Source organism: Dermacentor andersoni, chromosome 1, assembly GCF_023375885.2.
Source record: "Dermacentor andersoni chromosome 1, qqDerAnde1_hic_scaffold, whole genome shotgun sequence".
NCBI lineage: Eukaryota > Metazoa > Arthropoda > Arachnida > Ixodida > Ixodidae > Dermacentor > Dermacentor andersoni.
This window is the reverse complement of record NC_092814.1, coordinates 160,678,147-160,699,905: the sequence shown is the minus strand read 5'-3', so window position 1 is coordinate 160,699,905 and position 21,759 is coordinate 160,678,147. Positions and strand designations below refer to the sequence as shown.

General features: G+C 46.9%; 1 protein-coding gene across 1 annotated transcript in view; it reads left to right on the top strand.

Moving 5' to 3' along the window:
* Positions 1 to 561: 561 nt before the first annotated feature.
* Positions 562 to 21,759, top strand: part of mnd (L-type amino acid transporter minidiscs) — a 127,287-nt gene continuing 106,089 nt past the window's right edge. The window contains exon 1 of the mRNA XM_050195000.3: positions 562 to 1,345. Within this exon, the coding sequence (XP_050050957.2) occupies positions 844 to 1,345 (502 nt within the window). The 5' untranslated portion in view covers positions 562 to 843. The remainder of the gene's footprint in view (positions 1,346 to 21,759) is intronic.

Below are 21,759 nucleotides of genomic sequence, written 5' to 3'. Positions count from 1 at the left end.
AGGAGCAAATCGTGCGATTCAGCTAAAGCGGAAAAATAGCAGCACAGGCAATGGGCCAGATCACTGATGTTCCCATGGGAGAAACAAATATTTCGGTCTTTTATTGCTTATACACTGCGGCTGATTAAACCCCAAGTAATATAGCGGGCCCGGGCGCGGGTCGGTCCCGGGTTGGGATTGGGCTTCATAAAGCGGGCCCGGGCCGGGCCTGGGCCGAAATATCAGGCCCGTGCTGCGCTGTGCTCTAGCTAGCTTACTTGTTCCAAGACGTTCCGCAGTTGTTTTCGGTTGCTGCATGTGTAAATTACGCTCAGAACACGGTTGCTTGGCAGGGAAAACACGCGAACTTGTAATGGGCAAAACGTAGACAACAAAAGAAGTCGCCACATCTGGAAACAATCCACCCTTGAAAACCGACTGTCAACGACTCCAAAACCGAAACCGAAACGAATGAAAAAAAGTTGTTTTAAGATTCTACCGCAAGGGGAACCCTAATCGCAAGCGACAAAGCAAAGGGTAAGGAGAAAGCGCAAGAGCGTTGATAGAGAGAGACCTGCCGTACTCGGCGTATTGGGCGTCCCTCTCCACTCGACTCTTTTTTATCAACTAAAAAAAGGCTGAGACTAGGGTTCACCTCCTCAAAAGTGCCTGACGCAACGTCGAGCTCCCGTAACAGAAGCGGCGCGTCGCAAGACCTTCCATGTGCTACAGCGTGTCTCTCTCAGTGTCGACGGCAGCCGATCTCAGCACGGAACCGCGTGCCAGCTTGCGACAGGAACCATCCACGCGCAATTGGAGCTAACGCACGCGGCGTGAGCGCGAAGCCGCCTCGCAGCGACGACCATGCCGCCGGAACCGAACGTCGAGTTGCAGTTAATGAACCCCGATGTCCAGGTGCGTCGGGGTTCCGGTTCGGAGTCACCTAAAAGAAATTCGGTAACATTGAAGAAGGAGCTGGGTCTCATGAATGGCGTAGGGATGATTGTTGGGGTGATCATAGGCGCTGGTATATTCGTTTCACCGACGGGAGTGCTTCGGTTCGCCGGCTCCCCCGGCATGGCCCTCGTGGTATGGGCTGCCTGCGGGCTCATATCGATGGTAGGAGCCATGTGTTATGCCGAACTGGGGACGATGATCCCAAAATCAGGAGGAGACTACGCTTACATCTTCAGCGCTTTTGGTCCGCTGCCGGCGTTCCTCTTCTTGTGGGTTGCGCTCCTCATCATCCAGCCCACGAGCAACGCGATCGCTGGCATCACTTTCGCCAACTACATTTTGGAGCCAATATACGCTGGCTGCCCACCACCAGACAACGCAGTGAGGCTCGTCGCTGCCGTGGTTATATGTGAGTATATTTATTGCCTAAATAACGTTGCTGCTCTCCAGGTATCGCCGGTAGTATCGCGCCATGCGCAGGCGTTTTTCGCTCGCTCGCGCACGCACGTGTTGTGCTCAGATTGCGCCACATCTGCGCCAGGCGTTCACATGTCTGTCCGATTCCTGACTGGCGCATTGTGCTGTGCAGCTCAGCCAAGCGATCGGACAGATATAATTGGCGTGCATGCTTAGTGCAGACAGGATGTGTTCTCAGGATGTGTATGTTGTGCCGTAAATTATTTTGCATTTATTATGGAATGACTTGCACTGTTTGTTGTATATACTATCTGAACCCCCCCCACTGTAATGTCACACTGGCCGCTGTGGGCTCTGTAATAAATAAATAAATAAATAAATAAATAAATTGCTTGTGTGGAGTAGACTGTTTATGCCATTCTCGTTCATGCATGTTCGTATTTATGAGCATTGTTGTTGCGAATTCATTCTACTGCGTCCGTGCTGTGCATAAGCAGTTTCTTTTACTGTACTGGATGACAACGGAACTGACAGATGTTCACTATTGATTTGGCGGCTCGAGCTAGTTGATTGTGAATATGTTTCCATATGGTAAACACGGTGTGAGCCACGGAAGCAGCTGCAGTCATTAATTGCTGGAAAGTTTTTTTTTTTTTTTTTGTAACTAATTCTCCGAAACTCGAATTCTAACTTCGGGTTAGGTGGACTGCGGAATGAAACTGCGGTCATCATTCTCGTGCCATGACGCCGTAGCGATTAAGTGGCCTAGCGCAAATACGCGGCTTGCACGCTCATCAGCTTATGCTGGCGAACGCGCTCTTATTCGCTCGTGTTCGTCAATTTATTGATTTATTAGCGTTGGTAATATCTATGTATTATTGGTCAATTAATGGATTAAATGTATCCCGCAAAACGATTAATCATCATTGACGTCCACTTTTCATTTAATCGATTAGACCTGTTCGATTAATCGTTTTCGAGAGTTCGACAGGGGTGGCGCGAAAATCTTGAAATCGTGCAGGAATGGCGGCGCACGAGCAGTGACTGTGCGGCTGTGGTATGGAGCGACTGCCGACTGTTTTTCCGAGTGCCTCCACTCTTTCCCCACACGCCACCCGAAGCCGCAGGCTTGAAATGCACTCGCAATTCAAGACTAGTCGTTGATCGTCGTGCCACGCCCAGTCCACTAAAGACGTACTGCCACAGCGTGCGCGCCGATTTGGAGTATGTGTTTGACATAGCGATCGAGTTCATTTCGATTCCAACAAATCTATAGCGTCCGATCATATATTCCCGCATGCTGGTTGTGTGGTCATTCTAAGAAGGTGTCGGTTTCACCCTAATATCCCAGCCAATTGAAATTCATTCGCCGTGTAGAAAAGAGCATGTGGTTGAAAGTCCTAAACCAGTAATTTTATTTTGCCCTGGGCATATTGCACTTTTTTGCATATTTCACTAACTGCACCTTTCACTTTTGCCATCTTTGTTTTTTTCTCGTTTAACTGTACTGTGCAGGGGTCACTAGTGCCATGTACCTTATTTAATTCTGCACGAAGTGCCATTTCATAGCATATATTGTTTATCTTTTGATAAACCACTAGTGCGAACCATATTTAGTTTTTAGCAAGTTAAAGATTATACTTTATCCAAACTTTATACACTTGTGTTTCAAACTAGGTTCCACCTCTCAAAAATTAAAATGGGGCTCTACAAAAGTAGATAACTGTGTTTCAACCTTTTTCAAATTGCCGGCAAATGTTTCGGTTATTCGATGAACCATGCATCGAAAGCAAGTAATCGATTAAAGACTAAAATGATGAATGATTCATCGTTAATCGATTAAAAAAAATTAATCGATCATCCCTATGATTCATTAACGCTTTTTGACCATCTGTGGCACTATTCTTTATTTTTATTTTTCAGTTACTCAAGCTAAATACCAAATTCTAGCAAAAGATTCGGCTGGGCACTTTTAACAGCAGCACAAAGAAACACCCGCCCCGCGCCGAGGTCGCGGGATCGAATCCCGGCCGCGGCGGCCGCATTTCCATGGTGGGCGAAATGCAAGAACGCTCTTGTATTTACATTCAGGTGCACGTTAAAAAAAAAAAAAAAACCCAGGTGGTCAAAATTAGTCCGTAGTCCCCCACTACGGCATGCCTCATAGACCAGTCATCGATTTTGCACGCAGAACTCCAGAATTTAATTAGCACTATAGGTGTGTGAAAGATTCTTGTCCAATCCCCCAGAATGAGTATGCGTCACTGACAGACGAGCAGCAGAACAAGAGGCGAGAAGGGAATAATCCCGCAACAGAAAATCGAAGAAGTCAGCTAAAGAGAAGTGAAAACGTTTAGCACGTAAGCAGCCGAGTGTGGAGAAAGATTGGGCGAGGAGTTGTTGTTGTTAAGAACTTTAATCAAACAAAGGTGTTCGGGGCACGCAGGCCTCTGGGCCCTCGCACGACCGTACTCCACTCAAGCGAGGAGCGTTGAGCTGCAGAGAAGTGAATTCGGAAGTAGCGCGTGTCGCTATACAATGCTTCATTGCTAATCGCATTAACGTCGCCATTCATCGCGGGATGGGCTCTGCCGGAATATTATTTTATTCGGAGTATTTGCCGCAAGGCATATGCAATAAGAAATGAACAAAAGGCAGATAAATGTACGCATGCAGCTTTGTGTGCCCGCCTGTCGCGCCATGCGCAGGCGCTGCCCGCTCGCGGCCGCACGTGTTGTGTTTACGCAGAGCATCGCCTCAAGCAACAATCGCAAAACCGGACAAGCGCACGAAGAAGCAACGCAGAGAAGCCTCGTTTCGCAACTCTTCGTTACGAAAAGCCAGAGTGTTGATAGCTTAAACGCCTGCAAAAGAACAAAATCATGAATCCTTCCCCTCGCTCCAATATAGTAAATAATAAAACGTCGAAAAAAAAAAGAACTATAGAAATAATAATTTTAATTTAATTATGGGGTTTTACGTGCCAAAACCACTTTCTGATTATGAGGCACGCCGTAGTGGAGGACTCCGGAAATTTCGACCACCTGGGGTTCTTTAACGTGCACCTAAATCTAAGCACACGGGTGTTTTCGCATTTCGCCCCCATCGAAATGCGGCCGCCGTGGCCGGGATTCGATCCCGCGACCTCGTGCTCAGCAGCCCAACACCATAGCCACTGAGCAACCACGGCGGGTAGAACTATAGAAAGAAATCGCTTTGGGATCCGTTAACGATGTTCTAGGAACGCGAAAGCTTTACCGTGTTAAGCTATTCATGGCTGAGTACCGCGCAAATCATGCGTTTGCTTGTCCGTTTCGCACTGCCCTGCCCCTCCTTTGTTTTTTCTTCTTTTTAAAGTTTAACTGCACGTACTCGCCCAGCTCCCCATAATTCGTGGAACTTATTGGTGGAGTAAGGACACATAAACAGGAACCAAGAACGTTGCAGGCTTCAAGAGAGTCTCGAGGAGAGGCTTCTCACCTTTGTGATGTGGGCGTTGGCCACGGGCCTAGTATCTTATTAATGCTGAGGCCCACACGGTCTAACGCGCTAAGGTTGCTCATCAAACTGCGTCTTATCCCGTGGTCGCAGCTGCGCACTTTTGTCTTGATGGCATCTGCGACAAAACGCGGTCGGCATGATGCCCCCTACTTCGTTGTGTGCGACGTTAGCATGTCAATTATAGAGCCTGGAAGACTAAGAGGAGGGTAAGACAAAAGAACGTTTTCCTTTAGTTTATGTGGATTTTCTTTTTCTTTTTTTACATGTAGGAGAATGTGAAGGTAGTCTACGTCACAGTTGACCATTCCAATATCCCAAATTCGTTATGCAAGGGAAAATAATAAAAGGAAAAGGAAGAAGAAAATAGCAAAAAACCACGACACACACGTGAAACTGTGTGCGCGAACAGTTTTCCGCCTTGCTGTGCCACAGCCTTAGATATAGCAAAAGTGAGAACGCAAAAAGACTCCATATTAGAAAGTGAGATAAACAAATATATTTAAGCGCCGTTCACCGTACCTAAGAGGAGGCAGTACCTTTATTATTATTATTATTATTATTATTATTATTATTATTATTATTATTATTATTATTGTTGTTGTTGTATTTTTAGAAACTTATCGTAACAACAAAACGATGTCCATTTCCTTTCCTTAAGGTGTTAAGATGCGTACATGGGTTGATGTCGATGCGGGAAACAAGATCGGGGACAAGTTGTGTGCCTAAAGGTCAGGCTAAGTGCATGCCGCATACGGTTTGCGCGAGTTCACCAACGACCGCACAGAGCGACGGGTGTTCGTGTGCGGACCTTCAAAGCGCTCTTACTTTGGCTATGTATGCTCCCTAAGTAGTATTCGCTCGTCGGCAGCTAAAACAGCGCAGAGAAGCCATGGACGGTGGGCAAAAGATGTCTCACCGGTGGACCTTTCGTTCTTTAGGCATGCCGATGAAAGGCTGTACAATACCCGCCGTGGTTGCTCAGTGGCTATGGTGTTGGGCTGCTGAGCACGAGGTCGTGGGATCGAATCCCGGCCACGGCGGCCGCATTTCGATGGGGGCGAAATGCGAAAACACCCGTGTACTTAGATTTAGGTGCACGTTAAAGTACCCCAGGTGGTCGAAATTTCCGGAGTCCTCCACTACGGCGTGCCTCATAATCAGAAAGTGGTTTTCGCACGTAAAACCCCATAATTTTTAAAGGCTGTACAATGAGACCTCGAATGCCTTTCATAGCACCGTCCATGGCTTCCACCATATACCCTTACCATATGAAGCCAAGGAAAGCATAGGGGAAATTGTTTTTAATTTTAATTGAAACTACAAACTACTTCAAATAAAACTGCAAATAACTGCTATGCTTTTCTTGGCTTTATATGGTTCTGATCAACGAAAATCGGGCACATCGGTTCCCCATCTTCTCGTTCGTTATGTACTCTGGCAATTTGTGTTTGTTTTGGAATACAACGACTCCTCATTCGCCCATGCACCGGCAGTATCGATCGATATCAAACAAAGAACAGGCTTCCTTGGCACGTCATGGCTGATGGCGCTCGTGGACATGTCGAGCGAGCCTCCAACTGGCGTCTCTCTTAGTCCGAAGAAGACACGGCGAATTTGCGAAAATCGTATCACATTTAGGTTCAACGCCAGTTGCAGAGTACGGAAAGTCTTCTTTGTAGGCACGTAACCAAAGAAGCGAGTCACAAATTTTTAACTTTTGTTTTTTTGATCAAGAAGAATGAGGGAAACAGAGGGGCACGATTTTTTTTTTGTTGCTTTCTTTACGACCACACGAAGCGAACAGATAATGAAGCCAAGAAAAATATAGGAAAATTACCGACTTTCTTAATTGAAATGTTGAAATAATTAGGAAACTGGAAATGAAAGTGGACGAAAAGAGTACTTGCTTGCCGCCTTTGGGAGCTAAACCCACTAATTGAGTTACGGCGACGGTCGCCTCCCCCGTCCACTTTCTTATTTGTGTGTGTGTACTATAGATCTAGCCTAGTCAGTGCTATTCATTGAAAATTAAATTATATGGTTTTACGTGCCAAAACTACGATCTGATTATGAGGCACGCCGTAGTGGGGGACTCCGGAAATTTCGACCCCCCGGGGTTGTTTAACGTGCACCTAAATCTAAGTACACGGGTGTTTTCTGCATTGCGTTCCCATTCAAATGCGGCCGCCATGGCCGGGATTCCATCCCACGACCTCGTGCTTAGCCGCCATTCATGGCCATGACAGCGGATGTCAAACATCCACTCAGCCGCAGGCGTCACGTGGTACAGTGAACTTGGGAGCAGACAACAGGGCAATAAATCCTCGTATGCTATACCTTATGGCTCCAAGGCTGCCGATTTCGAGACACTCGCTATGCAGTGAGCTAGAAGAGTTAGGGGTCTCAAGGGGCAAGACTTTTTTTTTTTTTTTTTTTTTGTTAGGACTACATGACACCGGCCAAAGAAAGCATAGGGCAAGTCAGCGGACCGCTCATAAACGGCACCAGACTGCCTGGACGACTATCGCACGTTGGTGGCGCGTCTAAATAGGAAAGGTGGACGTCTTGGGACAGTATATTTCGACGAGCCATTTCATTTTCCATTGTTTTCGCTCTTCGTCAAAATCTCGGACGCCGTTGCGCCGCCGTTAACGCGGCGTTCGGCCTCTAAGCGCCGCAGATGTTAAAAAAAAAGAAAAAAAAAGAAAAAAAAAACATACAGTGGACAGTGAAGGCGATCCTTACAAAGAACAGCCCCTTATCACAACGTATATTGACCTCAAGGATGTATGTTGCGGCGTCACCTCGGGTGTTCCCCGCCCTTTCGTATTCGGAGCTCAGGGTGGGGCATCATACAGGGTGTTTCTTTTTTAATCTGCACCAAATTTTTAAAAATTGCCTTTGGCAGATGGCACAATTCTAATCCTTAATCTAAATTACTCGATCAAGCGGCCATTACTTCTACAAGAAATCAAAACGTCTATATAAATAATCAACATAATTATGTTAATTAACATGTTTAAATTATTAATATTACAGCCGCTGTTTAAATCTGTGAATTATAGCCGCTGAGTTTGCACGGAGTATCCACTTGGAACGAATTCTCCGGACTGGACCAGTTTCGGGATATTAATTTTCAAAGTGTTCGACGGAATGCATTGGCGTTCCAGCAAAATGGATGCAACTGTTGTACCCGTGTGCACTGCCAGCGAATCAATCACGTGACAACGGAAGTACGCCAGTGCACGCTGCGGGGAGTGCCTCGCGGCCCTTAAGTTTTCGCAGTGAGTGGCGCTGGCGCGTGTTTTGCAGAGTGTTGAGCATGTTGCACGAAACCACGAAATTCAGGCCCGCAGGGAAGTCTTGAATTTCGGCCGCGTGTGCGCGCGCATGCAAGGAGCCAGGAAACAGCGGTTGTAGGTGTCGATTTCATTTGAAGAGCCACGAGATCGATTTACAGACCCTGCTAACCCGTCCTTACATCTAGAAAACATGCGGGTTTTTATTGCGCTCTCGGACGGACTTTGTGCGACGAACATGTCGTGCAGGGGTACCGCAGATGATGGAAAGAGAAAAGGACCACCCGTAATCTCGACGTTCTCAGCAAGTAACAGCGCGATATCTGCTTCTCGCATTGCAGAAAAATATCGATGGGAGTTGTTATCGTGGTGCACTTAACGACAAGTGTTCTCCACACTATGTCTTTTTTCTTTTCTTTTTGATATTGTTTGATCTCGAACTTCACACACTAGCACGATATCACGCTGATAAGTGGCTTCAAATGGCGAGGCATGGCTTGTCGCCGTGCCGAACGCCACGGACAAACTGTCTTGTTGCATGCCTGCCGCATGCTCACGTTTGCTAGGACCGTGACACATTCTGCTGTGGTTCTAGGCCTCTGGCACCTCAGCATAGCTCGTTTGGTCCTATGGCCGAAATTGGTATGTCATGCGAAGGAGTGCATGACAGTGGAGCTATGTAGCGCAGTGTTTGCTTGGTTTGTTTGTTTGTTGGTTGGTTGTTCCTTAATGAAATGGCTCAACTCACTTTGGGAGATCGGCCATGAGTCGGACGGTATACGAGGATTCAAGAAAATAAACACTTTAATAAAATACATTGAAAAGTGAGTCAGTATCGTGATATTAAAAGTTAACTGATACATATATAAAGCGAATTATAACTCAATGATAATAATAAACTAACGTGAATAGAGGAAAATCGGAATATTAAGTATAAAAAATATATATACAGCTTAGTTCTTGTCTCGCGCAAGAAGTCGCAGAGGGCAAAACGTTCCTTGGATAAAACCCAGCTTGGCAACACCAAAAGAAAGGACGGCCGGAAGAGACAGCTTCAAGCCGAGATTTCGGACTGATTCTTCCGAAAATCTTTTTCTTTGATAGGTGAAACGGCGACAAGCTAAAACGGCATCTACAGATTCACCCACATTGCAAAAATGATGTAGAGACGATGGGGCCAGACGAGACTTGTGAAGGGGGGGGGGGGGGGGGGGCGGTGGACTCACCAACATAGTCTCGTAATGAGAGGTTTGTGACTTTTTAATGGGACACTATGCATTGTTCCAAGAAAAATTTAGATGCGGGAAATCAGATGACAATGAAGATTTGGCAAACTTATTTGCGTTAGCAAATTTTCTTAATCGTGCAACAATGATGAACGCAGACGTTGGTAAAACAGGGATTACATGACTATCATGGCATGCTACTGTGAGTGCATCTGCAGATTCATCCTAACCCCTTGTGGTTTGGCACCCGTATACCGAACGAACGAGGTGTAAATGTCTTGGGACGAAAGAATAGAAATTTCCTAAAGTGTTTGGCAAGTTAGCTGTAGTTAGCGAATAACAGACAGACAATCTATTAAAATTACGGCGGACAGCAAATATTAAGGTAATTTACGTAAAGCTGAAACAATTGCCAATTGTTCAGCCTGAAAGATATATGCGTGAAGTCCGGTAGGCGAATGGAAAAAGACCAATTCAGAGACAGAGAAGAAAGGGGTTAACCGAGGGCCGCGATATTTATTAATCATATCCTTAGAAGCCAGCAATGACACCAAGGACATTATAGGGAAAGTTACTTGTGCTTTCTAAACGAATTAGAGAAATGATAAATTAATGGCAATGATAATTAATGGCATAAGGCGTGCGATGCTCTGTATCGCGTAATGCGAAGACGTGGGATCGTTCCCCACCTGTGGCAAGTAGTTTTTTCTTCCACTTTCATAGCCATTAATTTCTCATTACACTAATTCAATTAGTAAGTACAATTAAGTACGTTTCCCTATGTTGTGATTGGTGGCTTTGTTCGTTGGCTTCTTATGATATGATTCAGAGACAGTGATACAATGCTGACACCTGCCTTCCCTTCACAGACGGAAGCACCGTTCGTCATCACTGTTTTTATTTGAAGTTGTCCAACGTGGTCTTTCATAATGTCATTTAGGGCAAACGTTTCGCATTATTTGGAAGATGTCATCAAATTCAATCTTAGTGACTGGAACAGCGCCGCTTAATGAGAAGACTACCTCACGGAAGTGAGTCTGCTACGGGTCTAAGAGAGTTCGCACTAAAACCACTTGAGGGTCGCGTAAACTGGCTCCGGGCTGCGCAGTCTGTGTGGTTTACTCTTTTCCTTGAGCGTCGCGCGCTCGCTTCAATGAGCGGTATACTTTACCATGCGGTAGTTTCGGTTACCTGACCGTTTTCTTGACATCACTATCGTTTTTTCTTCTGTTTTGTGCTTCTTCGCCTTACTCAGTCAGCGCATTTCCAATTCGTGTCAGCATTAGACAATCTCGCTTTATATATATTTAGACATCCCGTACATGACGTCGGTGCTCTTGGCTGCCTTGGAGAAGGTAGACTAACAAAAATGAGGCAACAGCCTACCGCCCGAACGCATCCGTGCAGAGTTTTTGCGGCCGTTTAGAGGAAATAGAGCCATTATGCCGACGACGTGTGACAGCAAGGCCTGTGTTGCGACCCGACCCGCTTGTGTATACTCCGCACTCGCTCCGTGGACGCGTGCGTCGATACGCGATCGAGTGAACATTACTGCCGGCGGTGTGTGCTCGGCGCGCAGGTTGACTCGCTGGCGGACGCTGTGAACCGACAGTGTACGCGCGCGCACGTAAGGACGGCGCCAGTCGGCCGCGGCGCAGGTGCGGCGCAGCAGATGCGCCGCGGTGTCTCCGGCGCGCCCTCGACGTTCGCTAATTTACGGCACTGCCGAGGCGTGACTGGGTCCCGACGTATCTGCTATACGTCGCGTGGCGCAAGAAGAGCGCTCCGCGTGGCGCAGCTCCCAGCAGCCGCAGTTTTCGAACCGTGTAAATTTATTTCTGTACGGACGATTGAACGAACAAACAAACAAAATTTGGGGAGATCTGGGCTACTTTCAGCAGCAGTTCAACATAGACAGCGAACAGCTGTTATGCCAAAAGGCTGGAGTGATGACACGTACGATCCAACTTCGCATATTTATAATAAGGCGAAAGCCTTAAGTGTTCTCATACCCCCGATGGCCTCGAAAAAAAACGCGTCGTCTGGTCCAATGGTAAAAAACATATCATCATCAGCAACGGCTTATAACCCCCCGCCCCCTACTTCTAAGCAAGCAAAAAATACAATGGCTCATACCCACGTAAGGCAGATGCTACAAGAGCTCAGCAAGAGAGAGATAATTTAATTGAAAGAAGGCAGAGAGGTCAGCCTGAGCTAAGGCGCTCTAGCCTGCTACTCTGCACAAGGGGAGGGGGAACGGTGGCATAAAGGCGTTATGAGGGATGATGATGACATAGCAAGAGGGATGCGCAAAGGTGAAAGCAAGTTCAACACTCTGATGATAAACAAGCAAAGTAAAGCGAACAGTGCATACATTCATTGAAATCAGCCATGCAACACACAGAACAGCGTACGTTTCAATAAAGAACAAGCATAAAACAAGCATCCGAACCATCAATAAAGTATTGCACACTCCTCTCAGAAGTACGCTACGGCCGAGGATGCTCGCCAAGCGAGAAACGAGGTGCGCCGTGCGAAGCGGCGGGAGCAAGGCGTTCGACCGCGAGTGCTGCTTTCCCCTGCTGAGAGGATGCAACGTAAAGTCGAAGAAAAACGTCGCTGACGCGAGTCGGACCCTGATATACGAGCGCGCTAAGCCGCTGCTAAGCGTTGAAAACGAGCCGAAGAAGCCAAACTGCGAAAGCAGCAACTCGACGGTGCGAGACGGCGACTTAGGAGGCCGAAGCTCGCAGACAACGGCTTGCCACACGTGTACTTCACACTGCGGCTCGTTGTCTTGCAAGAAGTCTAACCCCTCCAATCGTATAACTTGATGCATTACCATTACTATACATAAAATATGTATAGCGCAGCAGAAGCAGCAGTGTAATCGAGACAGGTCAAAGAGCGTAGTAATTATCGATAAGCTGAATAAAAGATCGATTAAACAAGCTGCAAGGAACACACACACACACACACACACACACACACACACACACACACACACACACACACACACACACACACACACACACACACACACACACACACACACACACACGCACACACACACACACACACACACACACACACACACGCACACACAGGAAATAAAACAAAAGGAGGATATAATGCAATTGACATGTAAATAATTAATTGCCGCGTAAAGAAGCATTTATTTAATAAAAATATGACTGACGCTTTCTTGAAGGGGCTTTAATGATGGGTGCGGTGCCACTTGTCGCCTAGAAGGAGGCTATTCCGAAAACACCATGCCGAGAAGTAGCGTTTTCCCTAGGTTTTTTATACTGACGGTAATGAAAAGTTTTGAGCAGTGAACCTCGTCTCATTTAAACCCTAAAAGATATGTTTAACGGGAGACCATTATGGCTAGCATATATTCAGCAAGGCGACGTACTGAGAGTATTTTTATGGTGAAGCATGTACAGCGGAGGTGCTACAACAGAATGGACTGGACAATATATGACCCGATTCTGCTGATACTGTAGCGGGGTTTAATGTGTTCGATACCCCGTGTTGTAAGAGAATACTTAATGTGGCTGTAAATAAAATAATAATAGATGGTAACAATGCTGCTTTGTATCTGGCGCCAATTTACGTTTCAAATTGGGCAATGTGCTTCGAAAATTTCAAACAGGAGGACAGGTCAATAAAAACTGAAAGGCTGCAAAAAAAGAAAAACAATAATAATAATAATGCAAAAACGTAAATTTAATAACTCGGTGCGGCAGCTTATGATGATCACTGCAACTGGTGCAGCACTGCGCCAGGTCTCCCTTTATTACAACTTGCGGAACAGGTGCCACTAGAATTCTGCGGAGCAAAAAGCCATGCAAGTTTGAAATCATCGAACAGTGCCAAGCTATCCGAGTGCACAGTCACAAATAGACAGATGAAATGAATTGGTACTGCACGAGCACTACCTGCAGTGCTGTATATGCTTTTCGTTGTGTACGGTCTCATTACGGACGACAGAATGAAGATAATGGATTGATTGATGGAGTGACATATGTAGAAAGTTTTGCCTTACGTCTGGAAGATATGGCGGATCACGTGCTTGTATGCCGAAACGACGGAGCATGCTAGAAAATAAGCGAGCGAGAACCGAGTGGAAATACAACGTGCGCCAGTGTGCGCCAGTCTTCAACGGTCAACAGACACTAGCAGTAAATGGGTTGAGCGCAGTGTTGTCCACTCAATGTGTGCTTACTCGCTCACCGGCCCTAGGCGACATGCTGGAAATTGCGGAGAAGCTCCACTGAGAGAGAGAGAAAAAAAGAAAGTAAGGAATTGGCTGTGACAAGCGTGGCATTGCCCGATAAAGGAGCTTTGAGGGACCGCGAGGAAAGAAAGTAAGCTTCAAGAGCAGCGGTAACTGCGGGCACTTAAGGTTCACGCGCGCAGTATCCATTTACGTGGAAGCTTCTCTCAAATGCGCGCTCTGACACAACATAAGCGATACGCACAGCGTGCGGAGAGATCTCGAGCGCTGGAAGGACTGCTTTTTGTGCACTTCATGCGTGCAGTTAAAATAGAATGTTAGAAGCGTTGCGTGATGCGCACTGCACATGCCCAGTACTCGAGCGACGCTGTGCCTTTTGCGAGCGTAAGCGATTTAGCGGCGTACGCGATTTAACGGACGTAATGCCTTGCGTAGGGGCAACATGGCGGCGCCCGTCGATGAGGGTGCCTTCCGCTTCGGATGTTTCAAGTTGTTGTCCTACATTGTCTGGCTCGTTCGCTTCCAAATAATGCTTGTATTTGATTTTGATTTAGATATGTGTCATGATGCTTCAACAGCAAAGTGCTAGTGACAACTGGGTGTTATTTTCGAGATATGGTCTCGATTTTTCGGCGCTTAATGAGAGTGGCTGTACGAGGGACGTACCGAAAGTAAGTTTCGTCATTTATTTCCACACGGAAACTTTATCGCAAAAAAAGAAAAGAAAAAAAGTACACCATGGCATCGTGAACTATAAACAACTTGCACTAATTTTGCACACAGTCGCCGCCGACATTGAGACATTTGTCGTAACGTGCAATCAGTTAAAAAAATTAAATTATGGGGTTTAACGTGCGAAAACCACTTTCTGATTATGAGGCACGCCGTAGTGAAGGACTCCGGAAATTTCGACCACCTGGGTTTCTTTAACGTGCACCTAAATCTAAGTACACGGGTGTTTTTTGCATTTCGCCCCCATCGAAATGCGGCCGCCGCGACCGGGATTCGATAATCAGTTTGAAGAAACCACTCTGGTAAAATTTGGTGTCCTGCGATGCAAGGCCTGAGACGTTATATAACCTCTTCAGCACACACGATCTGTAAGCGTTCGTGGATGACGGACACACTAGTCCCACAAGGTAAATATACCTGGTAGCGAAGCTTCCATAGGAGCCCATACGTTCAAAACATGGCGGTCCATCGGCGGTTCATGGGGCTTAGCGCCATCTGTATGTGGTGGGAACACTTCCGGCGGAAGCAAAAATAATGTGACGCCACGTCCGTTAAAAGCAGAAGTGACGTCATTTTGTTTTCGAAGGCGCGAAATTTGTTTTGTTGCCCTGCCTTTGGAGCTATATATTCAAATGCCCCGCCATTCGACTTGATGGGCGTTTCGAGCTTTCAGCGTGGAAAGCGATGCAGGAAAAGGCCAGCCGTACGGTTGCCGGATTCGCATCCCTGCACAGAACATACTTTCTTTGGAGGCCGACGAAAGCTTTAAGTGTAGAGTGTTGATCCTATTGGATGCCAAGCCCGTCGGCCAGCGCAGTCGCACGAAAACAACTACACTATTATCTGACGGTCGTACCTCACTACTTTTGACTGAACAGGTTAAAAAGCGATGAAGGTAGCCGCGTCACCAACTTCAGACAAACTTCGACAAGCAAGAAAGCACAAACTGTGAGGGGGGCGTATTTCAGCAGGTGAACTTTACGAGTGCGCTTTCCTGCCTATTTCAAGACGTGCATTGCATGGCGAGTGATAGTGGCGTCAACGCCCCCTGTAGCGATGGGCGCTGAAAAGAAATGCATTCATTAATAATAATAAAATTAAATAAACTTGTAGTTTCTTAACTCGTCACGAATATATAAAATTGAATAGGAATTTTATTTTCGTTGAATGAATCTAACTGCGTCTCGCTTGAATTAAAAACGCGTTTTTCTTTCCGAATGTTTGTTCCCTCCAAACATAGTCGCGCTTCAATCGCTGCTCCCATAACCCTCCATGCTGATGTCGGTGACAATCTGTACTGAACAGCTTTTCGCCCGAAGCTTCGCGACCTATTTGAATCGACCTTGAGTCTGACGCGCCCGTTCATACCGGACAATAGCACGCACTTCTATGGGCGACCACGTTGTCAGCACACGTCTGTCTGCCATCGTGATTTGTACTCGGAATAACCTCGGGCACACCAGTCTGCTGCTACTCTCTCTTCTTCGGCGCTCTGCGCATGCGTTATTCCTCCTCCGCTGACGCTCCTTCCGTCGTTGAACCAGCAACGGGCGTGGATTCTTATGGCGATTGTTTGTTGCTCCTGGTGTACCATCTTCTCTTTCAAAAAAAGAAACGACGAAACTTACTTTCGAAACGTTCCTCGGACAAGCTGTTCATGACCTCCAAAGTTCTACGGCGCGCGGGGCAAGTGCTACCAGATCTCAGAACGACCGACGGCATGCGAGCACTGACACTGACACTGCTGCCTACACTCAGAATACTCCATTTTGTTTAGTGGTTATCCATGAGATACGCCTAAAATGAGGGACCTCACCCGTAGATAGATAGGGTAGCTCGTTAGAGTAGCCCCAAACAGCTGGCCGCTATCCACTTCATCACAAGATATCTCTTTGCCTTTCCCTTGTGTTTGGCGTACGTAGTCGTTTCGTGGTCGTATATATATATATATGTGTGTGTGTGTGTGTGTGTGTGTGTGTGTGTATATAGACAACTTGGGTCACTGGGTATGTGCTGGCTACTGTCTTGCAAATCAGACTTCATGGGCCTTCAGGGTATTATGCTCGAATAGACAACTTATGGCTGCTGACTGGCCCAGCTAGTAGACAACTTGTGTTACTACGTATGTGCCACTGTGTATGTTGTCATTCGTGGCCGATCCCACAGAATGGAGGCGTCACTTTGACGCAAGGGGCATGATGCCTTAAATACATTTGGATGTATGTGTCGTACTTCTCTGTGCATACACCTCTCACCAACGGATTCCTCCCTCGACAAACATCATGCATTGCCTTCGCCCTCGGGACGCAGACGGCGAACTAAGAAAGAAAGCTAAGAAGCAAGAGGGTGACAAAGCAAAGGGAGAAGAAGAAATGCCGCTTAGGGGCCATAATGGACATTTCGCCGGCGTGGTCCATCGTCACACTCGCGCCGCCCTTCTCTTTGTCACCTTGAGTCCCTGTCGCGAAGAGCGCACCTTTGTCAGTGCGAAATGTGCTCGCTCGGCTCCTGCACGGGACGCGGTGACACAATTTCCTCTTCCGTACTTGCGAGGCGCATTTCTTACCTGCTCTTGTTAAGGGAATGGGATGCCACTAAAGCTGAAGTCGACATGCACACGGGGAACCCGTATTGGTTTTCTTTGTAACTTCGTGCTACATTCCGATTGATGGCGACTTTCCCTATCCAGAATATGAATGCAGTTTGCGTCCGAAGCCTGGGTGTGGGAACGACAACTTCGTTTTCAGGCAAGGACACGCGTAGCCTTTCAGTGCAGTTGTTGACGAAGGCTGGACACGCTTTCAGGAGAGGGTGGAAACCATGGCGTCTCCTCTTTACCAAGCCCCCCCCCCCCCCCCTAAGAGTAAAAAAAGAGAAAAGAAAAAAGGAGGAAAAAAAAATCCTTGTAAACGATATATTATACACAGACTTTGCAACCCATATTACTGAGAGTTGAATCCAGTGAAATCTATCTCAGCCGAAGCTAAAGGTATCGGGAATATATGTTGTGTTTATCAGAAGCTTTCTTTACTGAGAAATCGTGTAGAATGGTGTAAAAAACATGCGTTTAATATATATATATATATATATATATATATATATATATATATATATATATATATATATATATATATATATATATATATATATATATATATAAATGCGCCCTTAGTAGGATAAGAGAATAGGATATACGTTACTTAAGGACGGGCCATGACGACCTACAAACTACAGCTGCTCTTCTTGTACATAGGCAAACTGTGATCCAGCCGTAGTAAACAAAACCACATGTGCAACCTTTAGTTGAATCTTCGTTTCCGCTCTTGCGGCTGCTTTCCCCCGCGGCGTAGAAATCATTTCGATGCTGTCCATTGGAATGAGCTTTGCTCTTGGCGAGCGCTGTTTTGGTTATGCGGTCCCTTTTATGAGCTGTGTGAGCTGTGAGCGAGGCTTCTCAGGCCTCCTGAGAAGCCTCGCCGGATGCTCGTAGTCCCTTCATAAGTTATTAGCTTAAATAATTTAAGGTAATATCTGCTAAAGGCACCAGCCGCATTTGCCGCGTTTTAGCGGCCGTAAAGCTCCCTGATAAGTTTGGAATCCGAGGAAAAAGAAAAAAAAGAAAGCCTTAAAGGGACTGACAAACGATATTTAAGGACCTAGATTTTTATGGCGCAACGCAAAGCCCACCCTCGGTAGTGCTTAAATCTGCCGCGGTTACTTCCAAAAGCGCGTGGATATTTAGTTAGCAGAATTTTTCGATCTGAGCAGCCTCACGCTGAGAAGTGAGAGCGATGTCGATAGCCCGCCACGCAAATTGTGAAAGCCGCGCATCGTGCATGATTTCACAGGCGAGAGTGTGACTGTGGTTAACCACCTACATTTTGACTTTTTCAACCACTTTTGAAAATAAAAAGCTGGTGCAATAAGTTCGCGTTGTTGTGAAGACATTTCTTATATTTGTAGCGCGTTTTTCTCGCAAGTACACGTCATCGTTGACTGGTCCCCGTCGTTGTTGTTCTGAGACGAGCCAAGCCAATTCATCGAAAACGAAGGCGAAGGCAGCGCTACTTTTCTGCTCACTACAAAACTAAGGCTTATCTGCACATTGTAAGTTAGGAAAAGCTTATAACAAAAACTATACTGAATTTCAATACTAACAAGAAGACCAGGAACCGCGATCACTAGTAGAAGATCACGTGGTGAACCTCTTGTGCAGCTTCATATTTTTGCGGCGTGGGGAGCCAAAGGTCGTTTTTCGCGACTTTTAGTGATGAATTAACAATGTAAATCCACGTTTAATGAGAAAACCATGGCTCGTTTTAGCCACTACGATAGGCAATCTTTCCATTAGCGAGATTACCTCGATGCATCTTTTGAGCGGTTGTCTGTCCCTTTAATTGTCGTAGCCTTCGGTTCTCTGTAGGCTAAAACACGCGAGACAGGAAATGCTTCGCCACTCCTGCAAATCATCCGCGTTGCGCACGTGGTTTGACGAAAATCAGCCCGCTCTTACATTGCACACCTTTGCGCATGCGCTGCGATGAGAACGTTTTACGATAATATGGACCCTCACTGGCGCTGGTCGCGCCAGCATGTCGCGCAACGCGCAATGCTAAGACTATTGATGCTCAGATAAACACATTCGAGCGTTTCTGCTCGCAACATTGCACTAGCTGCCGCTGTATACAGGGTGTTTTTTCTTTAGCTGCACCTAATTTTTTAAAGATTACCTATGGCAGATAGCACAATTCCAACCCGTGAGCTAAATTACTAGATGAGGCGGCCATTACTTCTACGAGAAAACAAAACGTTCAATTGAATAATTAAGGTAATTACGCTAATTAACTTCTTAAATAATTACTTTGCGCCACATATTTCAATCCACCAATTATAACCGCTGAGTTCGCCCGGCGTATCCACTTGTGACGAATTCTCTGGACAGCACCAGTTTCGATATATTAATTTTCAAAGTGTCCATCGAAATGTATTGGTGTTCCAGTTACTTTTGTGCTTTAATGCATGACACAGCGGTTTCTTAAAAGACTAACTGTAACGCCAATGCATTTCGTCGGACACATTGAAAATTATTATCTCGGAACTGGCGTTGTCCAGAGAATTCGTACCAAGTGGATGTAATGTAATTATTTAAAAGTTAGCGTACACACACACACACACACACACACACACACACACACACACACACACACACACACACACACACACACACACACACACACACACACACACACGCACACGCACACGCACACGCACACGCACACGCACACGCACACGCACACGCACACACACACACACACGCACGCACGCACGCACGCACGCACGCACGCACGCACGCACGCACGCACGCACTGTGTGTGATAGTAGAGCGCTCACTAACATGCGAATCGAGGCAATTTGCAGTCTGATCAAGGCCTGTTCCGCAGATTGAATCATCTGTGTAGTGCACAATGCAGAGGTAGTGCACCGCCATAGGTCAAGGACGACCCATAGCTGTAGGCGCGTGTTGTAACTTGTGCTTATTAACGTGTGTCCGGGTTGAGGTGGAAAATTATCTACAAATTCAGTCGCATTACTCGTCGAGCCCTCTTAAACACTGCGCGTGTGGCGTACTTTGAGGAAGCGCTTATTCCACTTAAAACGTTACTACCACCGTTTAAACTGCATCGTTTATTCAGACAAGTGGAAAATATAGAACGACGATGAAAAAAAAAAGAAAGAAGATGCTCGTCCAGGAAAGTTCCACTGCACGTGATAGTGACGCTGTGAGTTAAGAAGTCTTGAACCGTGCACACTGACGGCGTGTCTGGCACTCTTTCTACATTACGCTCTGAAGAGTGGAACGAACAAGAACGGAGAGAGAGCTTTGCGAGTTAACAGCGCCTCTTCAACGTATCGGAAGCCGGCCCTTGCCCGAGTGCCTTGAAATCCTCAAATCCTTCCCTTCACGCGTGGCGCAGCCCATTGCGATATGCATCGTTGCTTGTCAGACATTGTGATAGGGACGAGTTATCTTGTTTTTCGCGCTCCTCGTGCTCGCAGTGTGCACACCCCGGGCAAGCAGATCGTCGCTGCCTCTGCTGCTGGCGCTGCAGCGGACGTCTTCTGAGCGATCGCGTGCGCGTTTGCACGCGCTCTGGTGATCTTATCGCGCCACTTGGCGCGCGCGCGGGCTTCTTCCTTTCGATGAAACACGACGCGATAAAACGTATCAATGGACGTGCCACAACCCACTCGAGAGTGCGGCTACAGGAGCTCCCATTTCTCGAGAGACCCCGCGGAGCCAGCCCGACGTGCCGGCGGCCACGAAGGAGCGAGTGAACTCACCCCCCCCCCCCCCCGCCCTTTATTACTGGTTCATCTCGTAGCTCTACCAAGCAAACTCGGCCCGTTGTCTTCAGGCGTGCGCGTTCATGCACACAGCGGTGAACCTCTGCGGATCGATAGACGCGCCCAAGGGCGTGCATCAAGCTTTATGTGTATATGTCCGCAGCCGTGCTTGGCAAGTTGCAATGCCAGTCCTGTAATTGCTGTTGTGGGCTGACAATTTCTGGTGCCTTGTTTTTCTTTCTTCTCGACCTGGAGGACAAGTTCAGCGGGACGTGCCTATGTGCGTCGCGTGCTGTAAGCAGCTCCATGCATGCCGCGTGTGCCTAGCAATCCGTCGTAATACAAGGCCTGGACGCAACCAGCTTTCGGAACGGGAACGAAGGGCGGAAGAGGATGCGTAATAGACACAGCATTGCTCATTTCGAGCTCCCAGTATAATTCCTCTAGCTTTGCCTGTACGACGCTCGTATGGGGACGTTCTCGATTGGAGAATGTGCTTGCTCTCGCACTTACACATGACGGCGCACATTTTCGAGTCGGGGCGTCGAGCTCGTTGCGATGACATTCATTCTACGCGCATCGCGTCGACACTTGCGGCCGATTCCAGCCGCTGCGTAGTATCACTTTCTGGGAATGGCATTTGACGAGTGGTGTCAGTTTCTCAGGAGCCTGCTAATGCTGTAAAGGTATAACGCACTTGCAAGATATTTACAGATATGAGGGTTGGACAGACATATTCAACTTGTGTTCTTGAATAAACTCCTGCTTTTCAACTTTTCACCTATATGGTGTCTGTGGGTGGGGAGCGGCCTGGGGAGCCCAGATATCTTGTCCTTTTGCTGAGATCATGACGAACACAAAAGAGGAAGAAGAAAAACGAAGTTATGTCGGCCTGCAATTAAGCTCCACTTCTTCTCTGCGCATGCTTCATGCACTACATGGACAGATAGCTGGCTTGCGGAACGCTGACGTGTCCAGTGGATTTACGACGAAACACGGAGAATACAGATTGCGTGTTCATTTCGATTTATTTATTTTCGCTGTGAATAGGAACTGAGCG